The sequence below is a fragment of the Coregonus lavaretus genome, assembly GCF_964263955.1.
Source record: "Coregonus lavaretus genome assembly, chromosome: 14".
Taxonomy (NCBI): Eukaryota; Metazoa; Chordata; class Actinopteri; order Salmoniformes; family Salmonidae; genus Coregonus; species Coregonus lavaretus.
The window spans coordinates 1,316,781-1,330,651 of NC_140001.1; the positions used below are offsets into that span (position 1 = coordinate 1,316,781).

General features: G+C 44.0%; 1 protein-coding gene across 1 annotated transcript in view; it reads right to left on the reverse strand.

The window, feature by feature from the left end:
- LOC311141338 (transducin-like enhancer protein 4) overlaps positions 1-13,871 on the reverse strand; it is a gene marked incomplete at both ends in the record, with an annotated part of 114,914 nt that overhangs the window by 23,160 nt on the left and 77,883 nt on the right. The window contains one exon of the mRNA XM_084176633.1: positions 9,814-9,830. Coding sequence (XP_084032759.1) covers positions 9,814-9,830 — 17 coding nt within the window. The remainder of the gene's footprint in view (positions 1-9,813; positions 9,831-13,871) is intronic.

The window sequence follows — 13,871 nt, forward strand, 5'->3', positions numbered from 1 at the left end:
CAGATGACAGATCAGAGCAGTATTAGACAGTACAGATGACAGATCAGAGCAGTATTAGACAGTACAGATGACAGATCAGAGCAGTATTAGACAGTACAGATGACAGATCATAGCATTATTAGACAGTACAGATGACAGATCATAGCATTATTAGACAGTACAGATGACAGATCATAGCAGTATTAGACAGTACAGATGACAGATCATAGCAGTATTAGACAGTACAGATGACAGATCAGAGCAGTATTAGACAGTACAGATGACAGATCAGAGCAGTATTAAACAGTACAGATGACAGATCAGAGCAGTATTAAACAAACTGCAAACTGTGATTTCACACACATTCAAGATCAGTGTTTTGTTAAGCCAAGATATTCAGACTAGCTACTGTATAACACACCACTGACAAGACCACTACAAAGACCTGACAAAAAACTACAAAGACCTGCCAAAGAACTACAAAGACCTGACAAAAAACTACAAAGACCTGCCAAAGAACTACAAAGACCTGACAAAAAACTACAAAGACCTGCCAAAAAACGACAGACCTGATAAAACTAGCACAGAGAGGCTGCTGCTTACATACAGACTTGAAAATCACTGGCCACTTTTAATAAATGGAACACTATTCACTTTAATAATGGCACTTTAATAATGTTTACATATCTTGCATTACCCATCTCATATGTATATAATGTATTATATACTATCTTAATAATGTTTGCATATCTTGCATTACCCATCTCATATGTACAGTTGAAGTCAAAAGTTTACATACACCTTAGCCAAATACATTTAAACTCAGTTTTTCACAATTCTTGACATTTAATCCTAGTAAAAATTCCCTGTCTTAGGTCAGTTAGGATCAACACTTTATTTTAAGAACGTGAAATGTCAGAATAATAGTAGAGAGAATTATTTATTTAAGCTTTTATTTCTTTCATCACATTCCCAGTGGGTCAGAAGTTTACATACACTCAATTAGTATTTGGTAGCATTGCCTTTAAATTGTTTAACTTGGGTCAAAGGTTTCGGGTAGCCTTCCACAAGCTTCCCACAATAAGTTGGGTGAATTTTGGCCCATTCCTCCTGACAGAGCTGGTGTAACTGAGTCAGGTTTGGAGGCCTCCGTGTTCGCACACGCTTTTTCAGTTCTGCCCACACATTTTCTATAGGATTGAGGTCAGGGCTTTGTGATGGCCACTCCAATACCTTGACTTTGTTGTCCTTCAGCCATTTTGCCACAACTTTGGAATTATGCTTGGGGTCATTGTCCATTTGGAAGACCCATTTGAGACCAAGCTTTAACTTCCTGACTGATGTCTTGAGCTTTTGCTTCAATATATCCACGTAAATTTCCTTCCTCATGATGCCATCTATTTTCTGAAGTGCACCAGTCCCTCCTGCAGCAAAGCACCCCCACAGCATGATGCTGCCACCCCCGTGCTTCACGGTTGGGAAGGTGTTCTTCGGCTTGCAACTTCCCCCTTTTTCCTCCAAACATAACGATGGTCATTATGGCCAAACAGTTCTATTTTTGTTTCATCAGACCAGAGGACATTTAACTAAAAATTACGATCTTTGTCTCCATGTGCAGTTACAAACCGTAGTCTGGCTTTTTTATGGTGGTTTTGTAGCAGTGGCTTCTTCCTTGCTGAGCGGCATTTCAGGTTATGTCCATATAGGACTCGTTTTACTGTGGATATAGATACTTTTGTACCTGTTTCCTCCAGCATCTTCACAAGGTCCTTTGCTGTTGTTCTGGGATTGATTTGCACTTTTCGCACCAAAGTACGTTCATCTCTAGGAGACAGAACGCGTCTCCTTCCTGAGCAGTATGACGGCTGCGTGGTCCCATGGTGTTTATACTTGCGTACTATTGTTTGTACAGATGACCTTGGTACCTTCAGGCGTTTGGAAATTTCTCCCAAGGATTAACCAGACTTGTGGTGGTCTACAATTTTTTTTCTGAGGTCTTGGCTGATTTATTTTGATTTTCCCATGATGTCAAGCAAAGAGGCACTGAGTTTGAAGGTAGGCCTTGCAATACATCCACAGGTACACCTCCAATTGACTCAAATGATGTCAATTAGCCTATCAGAAGCTCCTAAAGCCATGACATCATTTTCTGGAATTTTCCAAGCTGTTTAAAGGCACAGTCAACTTAGTGTATGTAAACTTCTGACCCACTGGAATTGTGATACAGTGAATTATAAGTGAAATAATCTGTCTGTAAACAATTGTTGGAAAAATGACTTGTGTCATGCACAAAGTAGATGTCCTAACCGACTTGCCAAAACTATACTTTGTTAACAATACATTTGTGGAGTGGTTGAATAACGAGTTTTAATGACTCCAACCTAAGTGTATGTAAACTTCCGACTTCAACTGTATATACTGTATTCTATACTATCTACAGTGAGGGAAAAAAGTATTTGATCCCCTGCTGATTTTGAACGTTTGCCCACTGACAAAGAAATGATCAGTCTATAATTTTAATGGTATGTTTATTTGAACAGTGAGAGACAGAATAACAACAACAAAATCCAGAAAAACGCATGTCAAAAAGGTTATAAATTGATTAGCATTTTAATGAGGGAAATAAGTTTTTGACCCCCTCTCAATCAGAAAGATTTCTGGCTCCCAGGTGTATTTTATACAGGTAACGAGCTGAGATTAGGAGCACACTCTTAAAGGGAGTGTTCCTAATCTCATCTTGTTACCTGTATAAAATACACCTGTCCACAGAAGCAATCAATCAATCAGATTCCAAACTCTCCACCATGGCCAAGACCAAAGAGCTCTCCAAGGATGTCAGGGACAAGATTGTAGACCTACACAAGGCTGGAATGGGCTACAAGACCATTGTCAAGCAGCTTGGTGAGAAGGTGACAACAGTTGGTGCGATTATTCGCAAATGGAAGAAACACAAAATAACTGTCAATCTCCCTCGGCCTGGGGCGCCATGCAAGATCTCACCTTGTGGAGTTGCAATGATCATGAGAACGGTGAGGAATCAGCCCAGAACTACACGGGAGGATCTTGTCAATGATCTCAAGGCAGCTGGGACCATAGTCACCAAGAAAACAATTGGTAACACACGATTCAGAGGAGAACTGGGTGAAAGTGTTGTGGTCAGATGAGACCAAAATCGAGCTCTTTGGCATCAACTCAACTCGCCGTTTTTGGAGGAGGAGGAATGCTGCCTATGACCCCAAGAACACCATTCCCACCGTCAAACATGGAGGTGGAAACATTATGCTTTGGGTGTGTTTTTCTGCTAAGGGGACAGGACAACTTCACCGCATCAAAGGGACGATGGACTGGGCCATGTACCGTCAAATCTTGGGTGAGAACCTCCTTCCCTCAGCCAGGGCATTGAAAATGGTTTGTGGATGGGTATTCCAGCATGACAATGACCCAAAACACACGGCCAAGGCAACAAAGGCGTGGCTCAAGAAGAAGCACATTAAGGTCCTGGAGTGGCCTAGCCAGTCTCCAGACCTTAATCCCATAGAAAATTTGTGGAGGGAGCTGAAGGTTGGAGTTGCCAAATGTCAGCCTCGAAACCTTAATGACTTGGAGAAGATCTGCAAAGAGGAGTGGAACAAAATCCCTCCTGAGATGTGTGCAAACCTGGTGGCCAAATACAAGAAATGTCTGACCTCTGTGATTGCCAACAAGGGTTTTGCCACCAAGTACTAAGTCATGTTTTGCAGAGGGGTCAAATACTTATTTCCCTCATTAAAATGCAAATCAATTTATTTTTGATTTGCATTTTTCTGGATTTATTTGTTGTTATTCTGTCTCTCACTGTTCAAATAAACCTACCATTACAATTATAGCCTGATCATGTCTTTGTCAGTGGGCAAACGTACAAAATCCGCAGGGGATCAAATACTTTTTTCCCTCACTGTGTATTGCATCTTAGCCTATGCCACTCTGATAATGACATTGCTCATCCATATATTTATATATTCTTATTCCATTCCTTTAATTAGATTTGTGTGTATTAGATATTTGTTGTGGAACTGTTAGATATTACTGGCTAGATATTGCTGCACTGTCGGAACTAGAAGCACAAGCATTTCGCTACACTCGCAATAACATCTGCTAACCATGTGTATGTGACCAATAACTTTGATTTGATTTGATTTTGATTTGATTTGAAAACTACAAAGCCCTGACAAAAAACTACAAAGACCTGACAAACAAACACTACATCGCTACAAAAGCCAACAACATTGTAACAACCGTTCAATCAAACCAGCACCACAAACAAACACTACATCACTACAAAAGCCAGTTGTGGAAATAGTACCCAATTTTCATACTTGAGTCAAAGTAAAGATACCTTAATTGAAAATGACTCAAGTAAAAGTCACCCAGTAAAATACTATTTGAGTAACAGTTTAAAAGTATTTGGTTTTAAATATACTTACAGTGGGGGAAAAAAGTATTTAGTCAGCCACCAATTGTGCAAGTTCTCCCACTTAAAAAGATGAGAGAGGCCTGTAATTTTCATCATAGGTACACGTCAACTATGACAGACCAAAAGAGAAAAAACATTCCAGAAAATCACATTGTAGGATTTTTAATGAATTTATTTGCAAAATATGGTGGAAAATAAGTATTTGATCAATAACAAAAGTTTATCAATGCTTTGTTATATACCCTTTGTTGGCAATGACACAGGTCAAACGTTTTCTGTAAGTCTTCACAAGGTTTTCACACACTATTGCTAGTATTTTGGCCCATTCCTCCATGCAGATCTCCTCTAGAGCAGTGATGTTTTGGGGCTGTCGCTGGGCAACACGGACTTTCAACTCCCTCCAAAGATTTTCTATGGGGTTGAGATCTGGAGACTGGCTAGGCCACTCCAGGACCTTGAAATGCTTCTTACGAAGCCACTCCTTTGTTGCCCGGGCGGTGTGTTTGGGATCATTGTCATGCTGAAAGACCCAGCCACATTTCATCTTCAATGCCCTTGCTGATGGAAGGAGGTTTTCACTCAAAATCTCACGATACATGGCCCCATTCATTCTTTCCTTTACACGGATCAGTCGTCCTGGTCCCTTTGCAGAAAAACAGCCCCAAAGCATGATGTTTCCACCCCCATGCTTCACAGTAGGTATGGTGTTCTTTGGATGCAACTCAGCATTCTTTGTCCTCCAAACACGACGAGTTGAGTTTTTACCAAAAAGTTATATTTTGGTTTCATCTGACCATATGACATTTTTCCAATCCTCTTCTGGATCATCCAAATGCACTCTAGCAAACTTCAGATGGGCCTGGACATGTACTGGCTTAAGCAGGGGGACACGTCTGGCACTGCAGGATTTGAGTCCCTGGCGGCGTATTGTGTTACTGATGGTAGGCTTTGTTACTTTGGTCCCAGATCTCTGCAGGTCATTCACTAGGTCCCCCCGTGTGGTTCTGGGATTTTTGCTCACCGTTCTTGTGATCATTTTGACCCCACGGGGTGAAATCTTGCGTGGAGCCCCAGATCGAGGGAGATTATCAGTGGTCTTGTATGTCTTCCATTTCCTAATAATTGCTCCCACAGTTGATTTCTTCAAACCAAGCTGCTTACCTATTGCAGATTCAGTCTTCCCAGCCTGGTGCAGGTCTACAATTTTGTTTCTGGTGTCCTTTGACAGCTCTTTGGTCTTGGCCATAGTGGAGTTTGGAGTGTGACTGTTTGAGGTTATGGACAGGTGTCTTTTATACTGATAACAAGTTCAAAAAGGTGCCATTAATACAGGTAACGAGTGGAGGACAGAGGAGCCTCTTAAAGAAGAAGTTACAGGTCTGTGAGAGCCAGAAATCTTGCTTGTTTGTAGGTGACCAAATACTTATTTTCCACCATAATTTGCAAATAAATTCATAAAAAATCCTACAATGTGATTTTCTGATTTTTTTTCTTCTCAATTTGTCTGTCATAGTTGACGTGTACCGATGATGAAAATTACAGGCCTCTCTCATCTTTTTAAGTGGGAGAACTTGCACAATTGGTGGCTGACTAAATACTTTTTTCCCCCACTGTATATACTGTATTATATTCTACTGTATTCTACTGTATTTTAGTCAATGCCACTCTGACATTGCTCGTCCTAATATTTACAGTACCAGTCAAAAGTTTGGACACACCTACTCATTCCAGGGTTTTTCTTTATTTTTACTATTTTTTACATTGTAGAATAATAGTGAAGACATCAAAACTATGAAATAACACATATGGAATCATGTAGTAACCAAACAAGTGTTAAACAAATCAAAATATATTTTATATTTTAGATTCTTCAATTAGCCACCCTTTGCCTTGATGACAGCGTAGCACACTATTGGCATTCTCTCAACCAGCTTCACCTGGAATGCTTTTCCAACAGTCTTGAAAGAGTTCCCACATATGCTGAGCACTTGTTGGCTGCTTTTCCTTCACTCTGCAGTCCAACTCATCCCAAACCATCTCAACTGGGTTGAGGTCGGGGGATTGTGGAGGCCAGGTCATCTGATGCAGCACTCCATCACTCTCCTTCTTGGTAAAATAGCCCTTACACAGCCTGGAGGTGTGTTGGGTCATTGTCCTGCTGAAAAACAAATGATAGTCCCACTAAGCCCAAACCAGATGGGATGGCGTATCGCTGCAGAATGCTGTGGTAGCCATGCTGGTTAAGTGTGCCTTGAATTCTAAATAAATCACTGACAGTGTCACCAGCAAAGCACCCCCACACTATCACACCTCCTCCTCCATGCTTCACGGTGGGAACCACACATGCGGAGATCATCCGTTCACCCACACCGCGTCTCACAAAGACACGGCTGGTTGAACCAAAAATCTCAAATTTGGACATTTCCACCGGTGTAATGTCCATTGTTCGTGTTTCTTGGCCCAAGCAAGTCTCTTCTTCTTATTGGTGTCCTTTAGTATTGGTTTCTTTGCAGCAATTCGACCATGAAGGCCTGATTCACACAGTCCCCTCTGAACAGTTGATGTTGAGATCTGTCTGTGACTTTAACTCTATGAAGCATTTATTTGGGCTGCAATTTCTGAGGCTGGTAACTAATGAATTTATCCTCTGCAGCAGAGGTAACTCTGGGTCTTGAAATATTCCGTATTGACTGACCTTCATGTCTTTAAGTAATGATGGACTGTTGTTTCTCTTTGCTTATTTGAGCTGTTCTTGCCATAATATGGACTTGATATTTTACCAAATAAGGCTATCTTCTGTATACCCCCCCCTTCCTTGTCACAACACAACTGTTTGGCTCAAATGCATTAAGAAGGAAATAAATTCCAAAAATTAACTTTGAAGAAGGCACACCTGTTAATTGAAATGCATTCCAGGTGACTACCTCATGAAGCTGGTTGAGAGAATGCCAAGAGTGTGCAAAACTGTCATCAAGGCAAAGGGTGGCTACTTTGAAAAATCTCAAATATTTGACTGTATATATTTCTTAATTCCATTCTTTTACAATTTGATTTGATTTGTATTGGATTGGGACAGGATGGAGAGGCACTCCATGGTCCCCTCCCACTCCATGGTCCACTCCCACTCCATGGTCCCCTCCCACTCCATGGTCCCCTCCCACTCCATGGTCCCCTCCCACTCCATGGTCCCCTCCCACTCCATGGTCTCCTCCCACTCCATGGTCCCCTCCCACTCCATGGTCCCCTCCCACTCCATGGTCTCCTCCCACTCCATGGTCCCCTCCTACTCCATGGTCCCCTCCCACTCCATGGTCCCCTCCCACTCCATGGTCCCCTCCCACTCCATGGTCCCCTCCCACTCCATGGTCTCCTCCCACTCCATGGTCCCCTACCACTCCATGGTCCCCTCCCACTCCATGGGCCCCTCCCACTCCATGGGCCCCTCCCACTCCATGGTCCCCTCCCACTCCTAATCCTCTGTGATGTGTGTCACACCAGGCTCTAGGTCTTTGCGGGTGTGTGTGTGTGTGTGTGTGTGTGTGTGTGTGTGTGTGTGTGTGTGTGTGTGTGTGTGTGTGTGTGTGTGTGTGTGTGTTTGTGTGTGTGTGTGTGTGTGTGTGTGTTAGTGTGTGTGTGTGTGTGTGTGTTTGTGTGTGTGTGTGTGTGTGTGCGAAGTTTGTTGCAATATTAAATAGTCAGTTGTGTGGTGCTGAGTAAAGAGACAGAGATGAATGACTTTCATTACAACACTACAAAGAGACACACACACACACACACAAACACACACAAACACACACACACTAACACACACACACACACACACACACTAACACACACACACACACACACTAACACACACACACTAACACACACACACACACAGACAGGTGGGGTGTTTAACTCCGTGGCCTGCAGTAAGACTCTATGAAGCCAATAAGCTCCTGGTCTTTGGTCTCCTGTTGCCCTGGCAACCGTCCACAGGGTTCCGCCAGCTTGTGGCGCATCAACATCTGTTACTTACTCACTGTTACCTCAGATACTGTGTTTGTGTTCTGTTTTGAAATGTCTGATTCTTGTTTTCAGGAAACTAAACATCTGTTTATTAGTTTGTTTGTGTTTGTTATGATGAGTTTCTAGGGTATCAAGTGCTTGTGGTCCTCTGTAGCTCAGCTGGTAGAGCACGGCGCTTGAAACGCCAAGGTAGTGGGTTCGATCCCCGGGACCACCCATACACAAAAAAATGTATGCACGCATGACTGTAAGTCGCTTTGGATAAAAGCGTCTGCTAAATGGCATATTATTATATTATATTATAAGTGATTACGAATGTAAGGATATATTTAGTCACTTTTGATGGGGAGTTAATATTAGATATTTAATATGGTACCATGGTTAGTTATAACAGAAGGACAGAGCTTTGCCTCTATCATCTCCCTCACTCCAGAACAAAGATCCACTCTCTCTATATATACACTCTGTTACGAGTCTCTCCACGAACATCTGGTAATCATCATGGGCACTCCCGTTCTTTGATGTTATTACTCTTTACCCCCAAGTCATATATCCTGTCCATCCATCATGCTATCATAAACATCAGTAATCTCCTTTGACATAACGGAATGTAGACTCCGTGTCACCAAGCCAATTATCTAGTAACTCTAACCTGGTCCCCACGATACTATGACATGACATAATTACAGTGTTGCTGGTTTGATTGAACGGTTGTGACAACATTGTTGGATTTTGTCAGTGGTGTAAAGTACTTAAGTAAAAATAAGTAGTTAAGTATTGTTTTTGGAGTATCTGCACTTTACTATTAATATTTTTGACTACTTTTACTTCACTACATTCCTAAAGAAAATAATGTACTTTTTACTCCATACATTTTCCTTGACACCCAAAAGCACTCGTTACATTTTGAATGCTTAGCAGGACACTTATTTTCCACCATAATTTGCAAATAAATTCATTAAAAATCCTACATTGTGATTTTCTGGATTTTTTTTTCTCAATTTGTCTGTCATAGTTGACGTGTACCTATGATGAAAATTACAGGCCTCTCTCATCTTTTTAAGTGAGAGAACTTGCACAATTGGTGGCTGACTAAATACTTTTTTCCCCCACTGTACATATAAAATGAATTAAGCAGTGTGTGTGTGTGTGTGTGTGTGTGTGTGTGTGTGTGTGTGTGTGTGTGTGTGTGTGTGTTCAGTCTGTGAAGAAAGCCATGCTTATCATCTCATTGCGTATTCAACAAACTAAATGTTTGACTGCAAGAACAGAACAGACCACGTAGAGACTAATTAACCTAAAACACTGAACTCTCTCTCTCTCTCTCCCTAACAAGACACCAGAAGAATTAGAAGGAAAATAAGTCTTACCTTGACTGAGTCTCTGTCTGAAGGATTGTCAGAGAGAGAGAGAGGGGAAGAGAGACAGAGGGAGGGAGCAAATGGGTGAGAAAGAGAGAGAAAACTTCAGATAAGCCATAAAATGTCACATACACACAAATAACTACACACACTCTTAAACACAGGTCACTGTAAAACACACATCCAGAGTATTCTGTCTATTGGGCTCATTCAGATTAGCGCTGTTAAACTCTGACATTTAGGCTAACAATGGAGTAGCTATGCTACTGAGGCTGTGGTCAAAATGGAGATTAACACAAGCCCACGTAGCGCCTGTTAGCATGATAAGCTAACACCTTCTCTACTCTAGTTAGTCTATCCCTGCTACTCTGGAGTTAGGCTAGTGCTTAGCATAGCACTACTACATTTTACATTTCCATTATAGTCATTTAGCAGTGACTTGCATTCATTTTAAGATAGCTAGGTGGGACAACCGCATATGACAGTCATAGTATGAGTGGCGCAGTGGTCTAAGGCACTGCATCGCAGTGCTAGCTGTGCAACTAGAGATCCTGGTTGGAATCCAGGCTCTGTTGTAGCCGGCCGTGACCGGGAGACCCATGGGGCAGCGCACAATTGGTCCAGGGTAGGGGAGGGAATGGCTGGCAGGGATGTAGCTCAGTTGGTAGAGCATGGCGTTTCAAATCAAATCAAATTTTATTGGTCACATGCGCCGAATACAACAGGTGCAGACATTACAGTGAAATGCTTACTTACAGCCCTTAACCAACAGTGCATTTATTTTAAACAAAAAAAGTAAGAATAAAACAACAACAAAAAAAAGTGTTGAGAAAAAAAGAGCAGAATAAAATAAAGTGACAGTAGGGAGGCTATATATACAGGGGGGTACCGTTGCAGAGTCAATGTGCGGGGGCACCGGCTAGTTGAGGTAGTTGAGGTAATATGTACATGTGGGTAGAGTTAAAGTGACTATGCATAAATACTTAACAGAGTAGCAGCGGCGTAAAAAGGATGGGGTGGGGGGGCAGTGCAAATAGTCCGGGTAGCCATGATTAGCTGTTCAGGAGTCTTATGGCTTGGGGGTAGAAGCTGTTGAGAAGTCTTTTGGACCTAGACTTGGCACTCCGGTACCGCTTGCCGTGCGGTAGCAGAGAGAACAGTCTATGACTAGGGTGGCTGGAGTCTTTGACAATTTTGAGGGCCTTCCTCTGACACCGCCTGGTATAGAGGTCCTGGATGGCAGGAAGCTTTGCCCCAGTGATGTACTGGGCCGTACGCACTACCCTCTGTAGTGCCTTGCGGTCAGAGGCCAAGCAGTTGCCATACCAGGCGGTGATGCAACCAGTCAGGATGCTCTCGATGGTGCAGCTGTATAATTTTTTGAGGATCTGAGGACCCATGCCAAATCTTTTTAGTCTCCTGAGGGGGAATAGGCTTTGTCGTGCCCTCTTCACGACTGTCTTGGTGTGTTTGGACCATGATAGTTCGTTGGTGATGTGGACACCAAGGAACTTGAAGCTCTCAACCTGTTCCACTACAGCCCTGTCGATGAGAATGGGGGCGTGCTCAGTCCTCTTTTTTTTCCTGTAGTCCACAATCATCTCCTTTGTCTTGGTCACGTTGAGGGAGAGGTTGTTGTCCTGGCACCACACGGCCAGATCTCTGACCTCCTCCCTATAGGCTGTCTCATCGTTGTCGGTGATCAGGCCTACCACTGTTGTGTCGTCGGCAAACTTAATGATGGTGTTGGAGTCGTGCCTGGCCATGCAGTCATGGGTGAACAGAGAGTACAGGAGGGGACTGAGCACGCACCCCTGAGGGGCCCCCGTGTTGAGGATCAGTGTGGCAGATGTGTTGTTACCTACCCTTACCACCTGGGGGCGGCCCGTCAGGAAGTCCAGGATCCAGTTGCAGAGGGAGGTGTTTAGTCCCAGGATCCTTAGCTTAGTGATGAGCTTAGAGGGCACTATGGTGTTGAATGCTGAGCTGTAGTCAATGAATAGCATTCTCACGTAGGTGTTCCTCTTGTCCAGGTGGGAAAGGGCAGTGTGGAGTGCGATAGAGATTGCATCATCTGTGGATCTGTTGGGGCGGTATGCAAATTGGAGTGGGTCTAGGGTTTCTGGGATTATGCTGTTGATGTGAGCCATGACCAGTCTTTCAAAGCACTTCATGGCTACAGACGTCAGTGCTACGGGTCGGTAGTCATTTAGGCAGGTTATCTTAGAGTTCTTGGGCACGGGGACTATGGTGGTCTGCTTGAAACATGTTGGTATTACAGACTCAGTCAGGGACATGTTGAAAATGTCAGTGAAGACACTTGCCAGTTGGTCAGCACATGCACGGAGTACACGTCCTGGTAATCCGTCTGGCCCTGCGGCCTTGTGAATGTTGACCTGCTTAAAAGTCTTACTCACATCGGCTACGGAGAGCGTGATCACATAGTCATCCGGAACAGCTGGTGCTCTCATGCATGCTTCAGTGTTGCTTGCCTCGAAGCGAGCATAGAAGTGGTTTAGCTCGTCTGGTAGGCTTGTGTCACTGGGCAGCTCGCGGCTGTGCTTCCCTTTGTAGTCTGTAATAGTTTTCAAGCCCTGCCACATCCGACGAGCGTCAGAGCCAGTGTAGTATGATTCAATCTTAGACCTGTATTGACTCTTTGCCTGTTTGATGGTTCGTCGGAGGTCATAGCGGGATTTCTTATAAGCGTCCGGATTAGAGTCCCGTTCCTTGAAAGCGGCAGCTCTACCCTTTAGCTCAGTGCGGATGTTTCCTGTAATCCATGGCTTCTGGTTGGGGTTTGTAACGCCAGGGTTGTGGGTTCGATTCCCACGGGGGGCCAGTATGAAAAAATAAAAAAATAATGTATGCACTCACTAACTGTAAGTCGCTCTGGATAAGAGCATCTGCTAAATAGTAAGTACATTTTCCTCAAAGTAGTTATCAGCAAGGTCAGAGCTAGTAAGGGAAGGTGTCAAGTACGTTTGTTCATGAAAGGCTTTTTTGAGGGGGGTGGGGTGGGGGGGGGTTGTGAGGAGGTGGTGCGAGGAGGGGTGCTATGGGATTATTTAAAATACTCTTTGAAGAGGTAGGGTTTCAGATGTTTTCTGAAGATGGGCAGGGACTCTGCTGTCCTAGCTTCAGGGGGAAGATGGTTCCACCATTGGGGTGCCAGGACAGAGAAGAGCTTGGACTGGGCTGGAGCTGACCTCCCGTAGGGGTGGGAGGACCAAGAGACAAGATGTGGCTGCAGGAGCGAGTCACTGCTTTGATGTTCGCAGAGGACAGGGGGTGTTGTCCAGGGTAACTCCCAAGGTTCTTTGCACTCAGGAAGGGGTACACTGTGGAGTTGTCAACCGTGATGAGAGGTCTTGGAGTGGGCAGGCCTTCCCCGGGAGGAAGAGCAGCTTAGTCTTGTCGAGGTTGAGCTTGAGGTGGTGGGCCGACATCCAAGCTGAGATATCTGGAGAAAAGTAGTTGAGTGTCATCCGCATAGCAATGATAGGAGAGACCATGTGAGGATATGACGGAGCCGAGTGACTTGTTGTATAGAGAGAAGAGGAGAGGGCCTAGAACCGAGCCCCGCGGGACACCAGTAGTGAGAGTATGTGGTGCAGACACAGATCCTCTCCACGTTACCTGGTAGGAGTGGCCTACCAGGTAGGATGCAATGCAAGAGCCTGACGCCCAGCCCAGCCCTGAGAGGTCCTCTGTAGCTCAGCTGGTAGAGCACGGCGCTTGTAACGCCAAGGTAGTGGGTTCGATCCCTGGGACCACCCATACACAAAAAATGTATGCACGCATGACTGTAAGTCGCTTTGGATAAAAGCGTCTGCTAAATGGCATATTATTATTATTATTATAGGATGGAGAGGAGGATCTGATGGTTCATGGTGTCGAAGGCAGCGGAAAGATCTAGGAGGATGAGAACAGAGGAGAGAGAGTCAGCTTTAGAAATCCGGAGAGCCTCCGTGACACAGAGAAGAGCAGTCTCGGTTGAGTGACCCGTCTTGAAGCCTGACTGGTTAGGATCAAGAAAATCATTCTGAGAGAGATAGCGAGAGAGT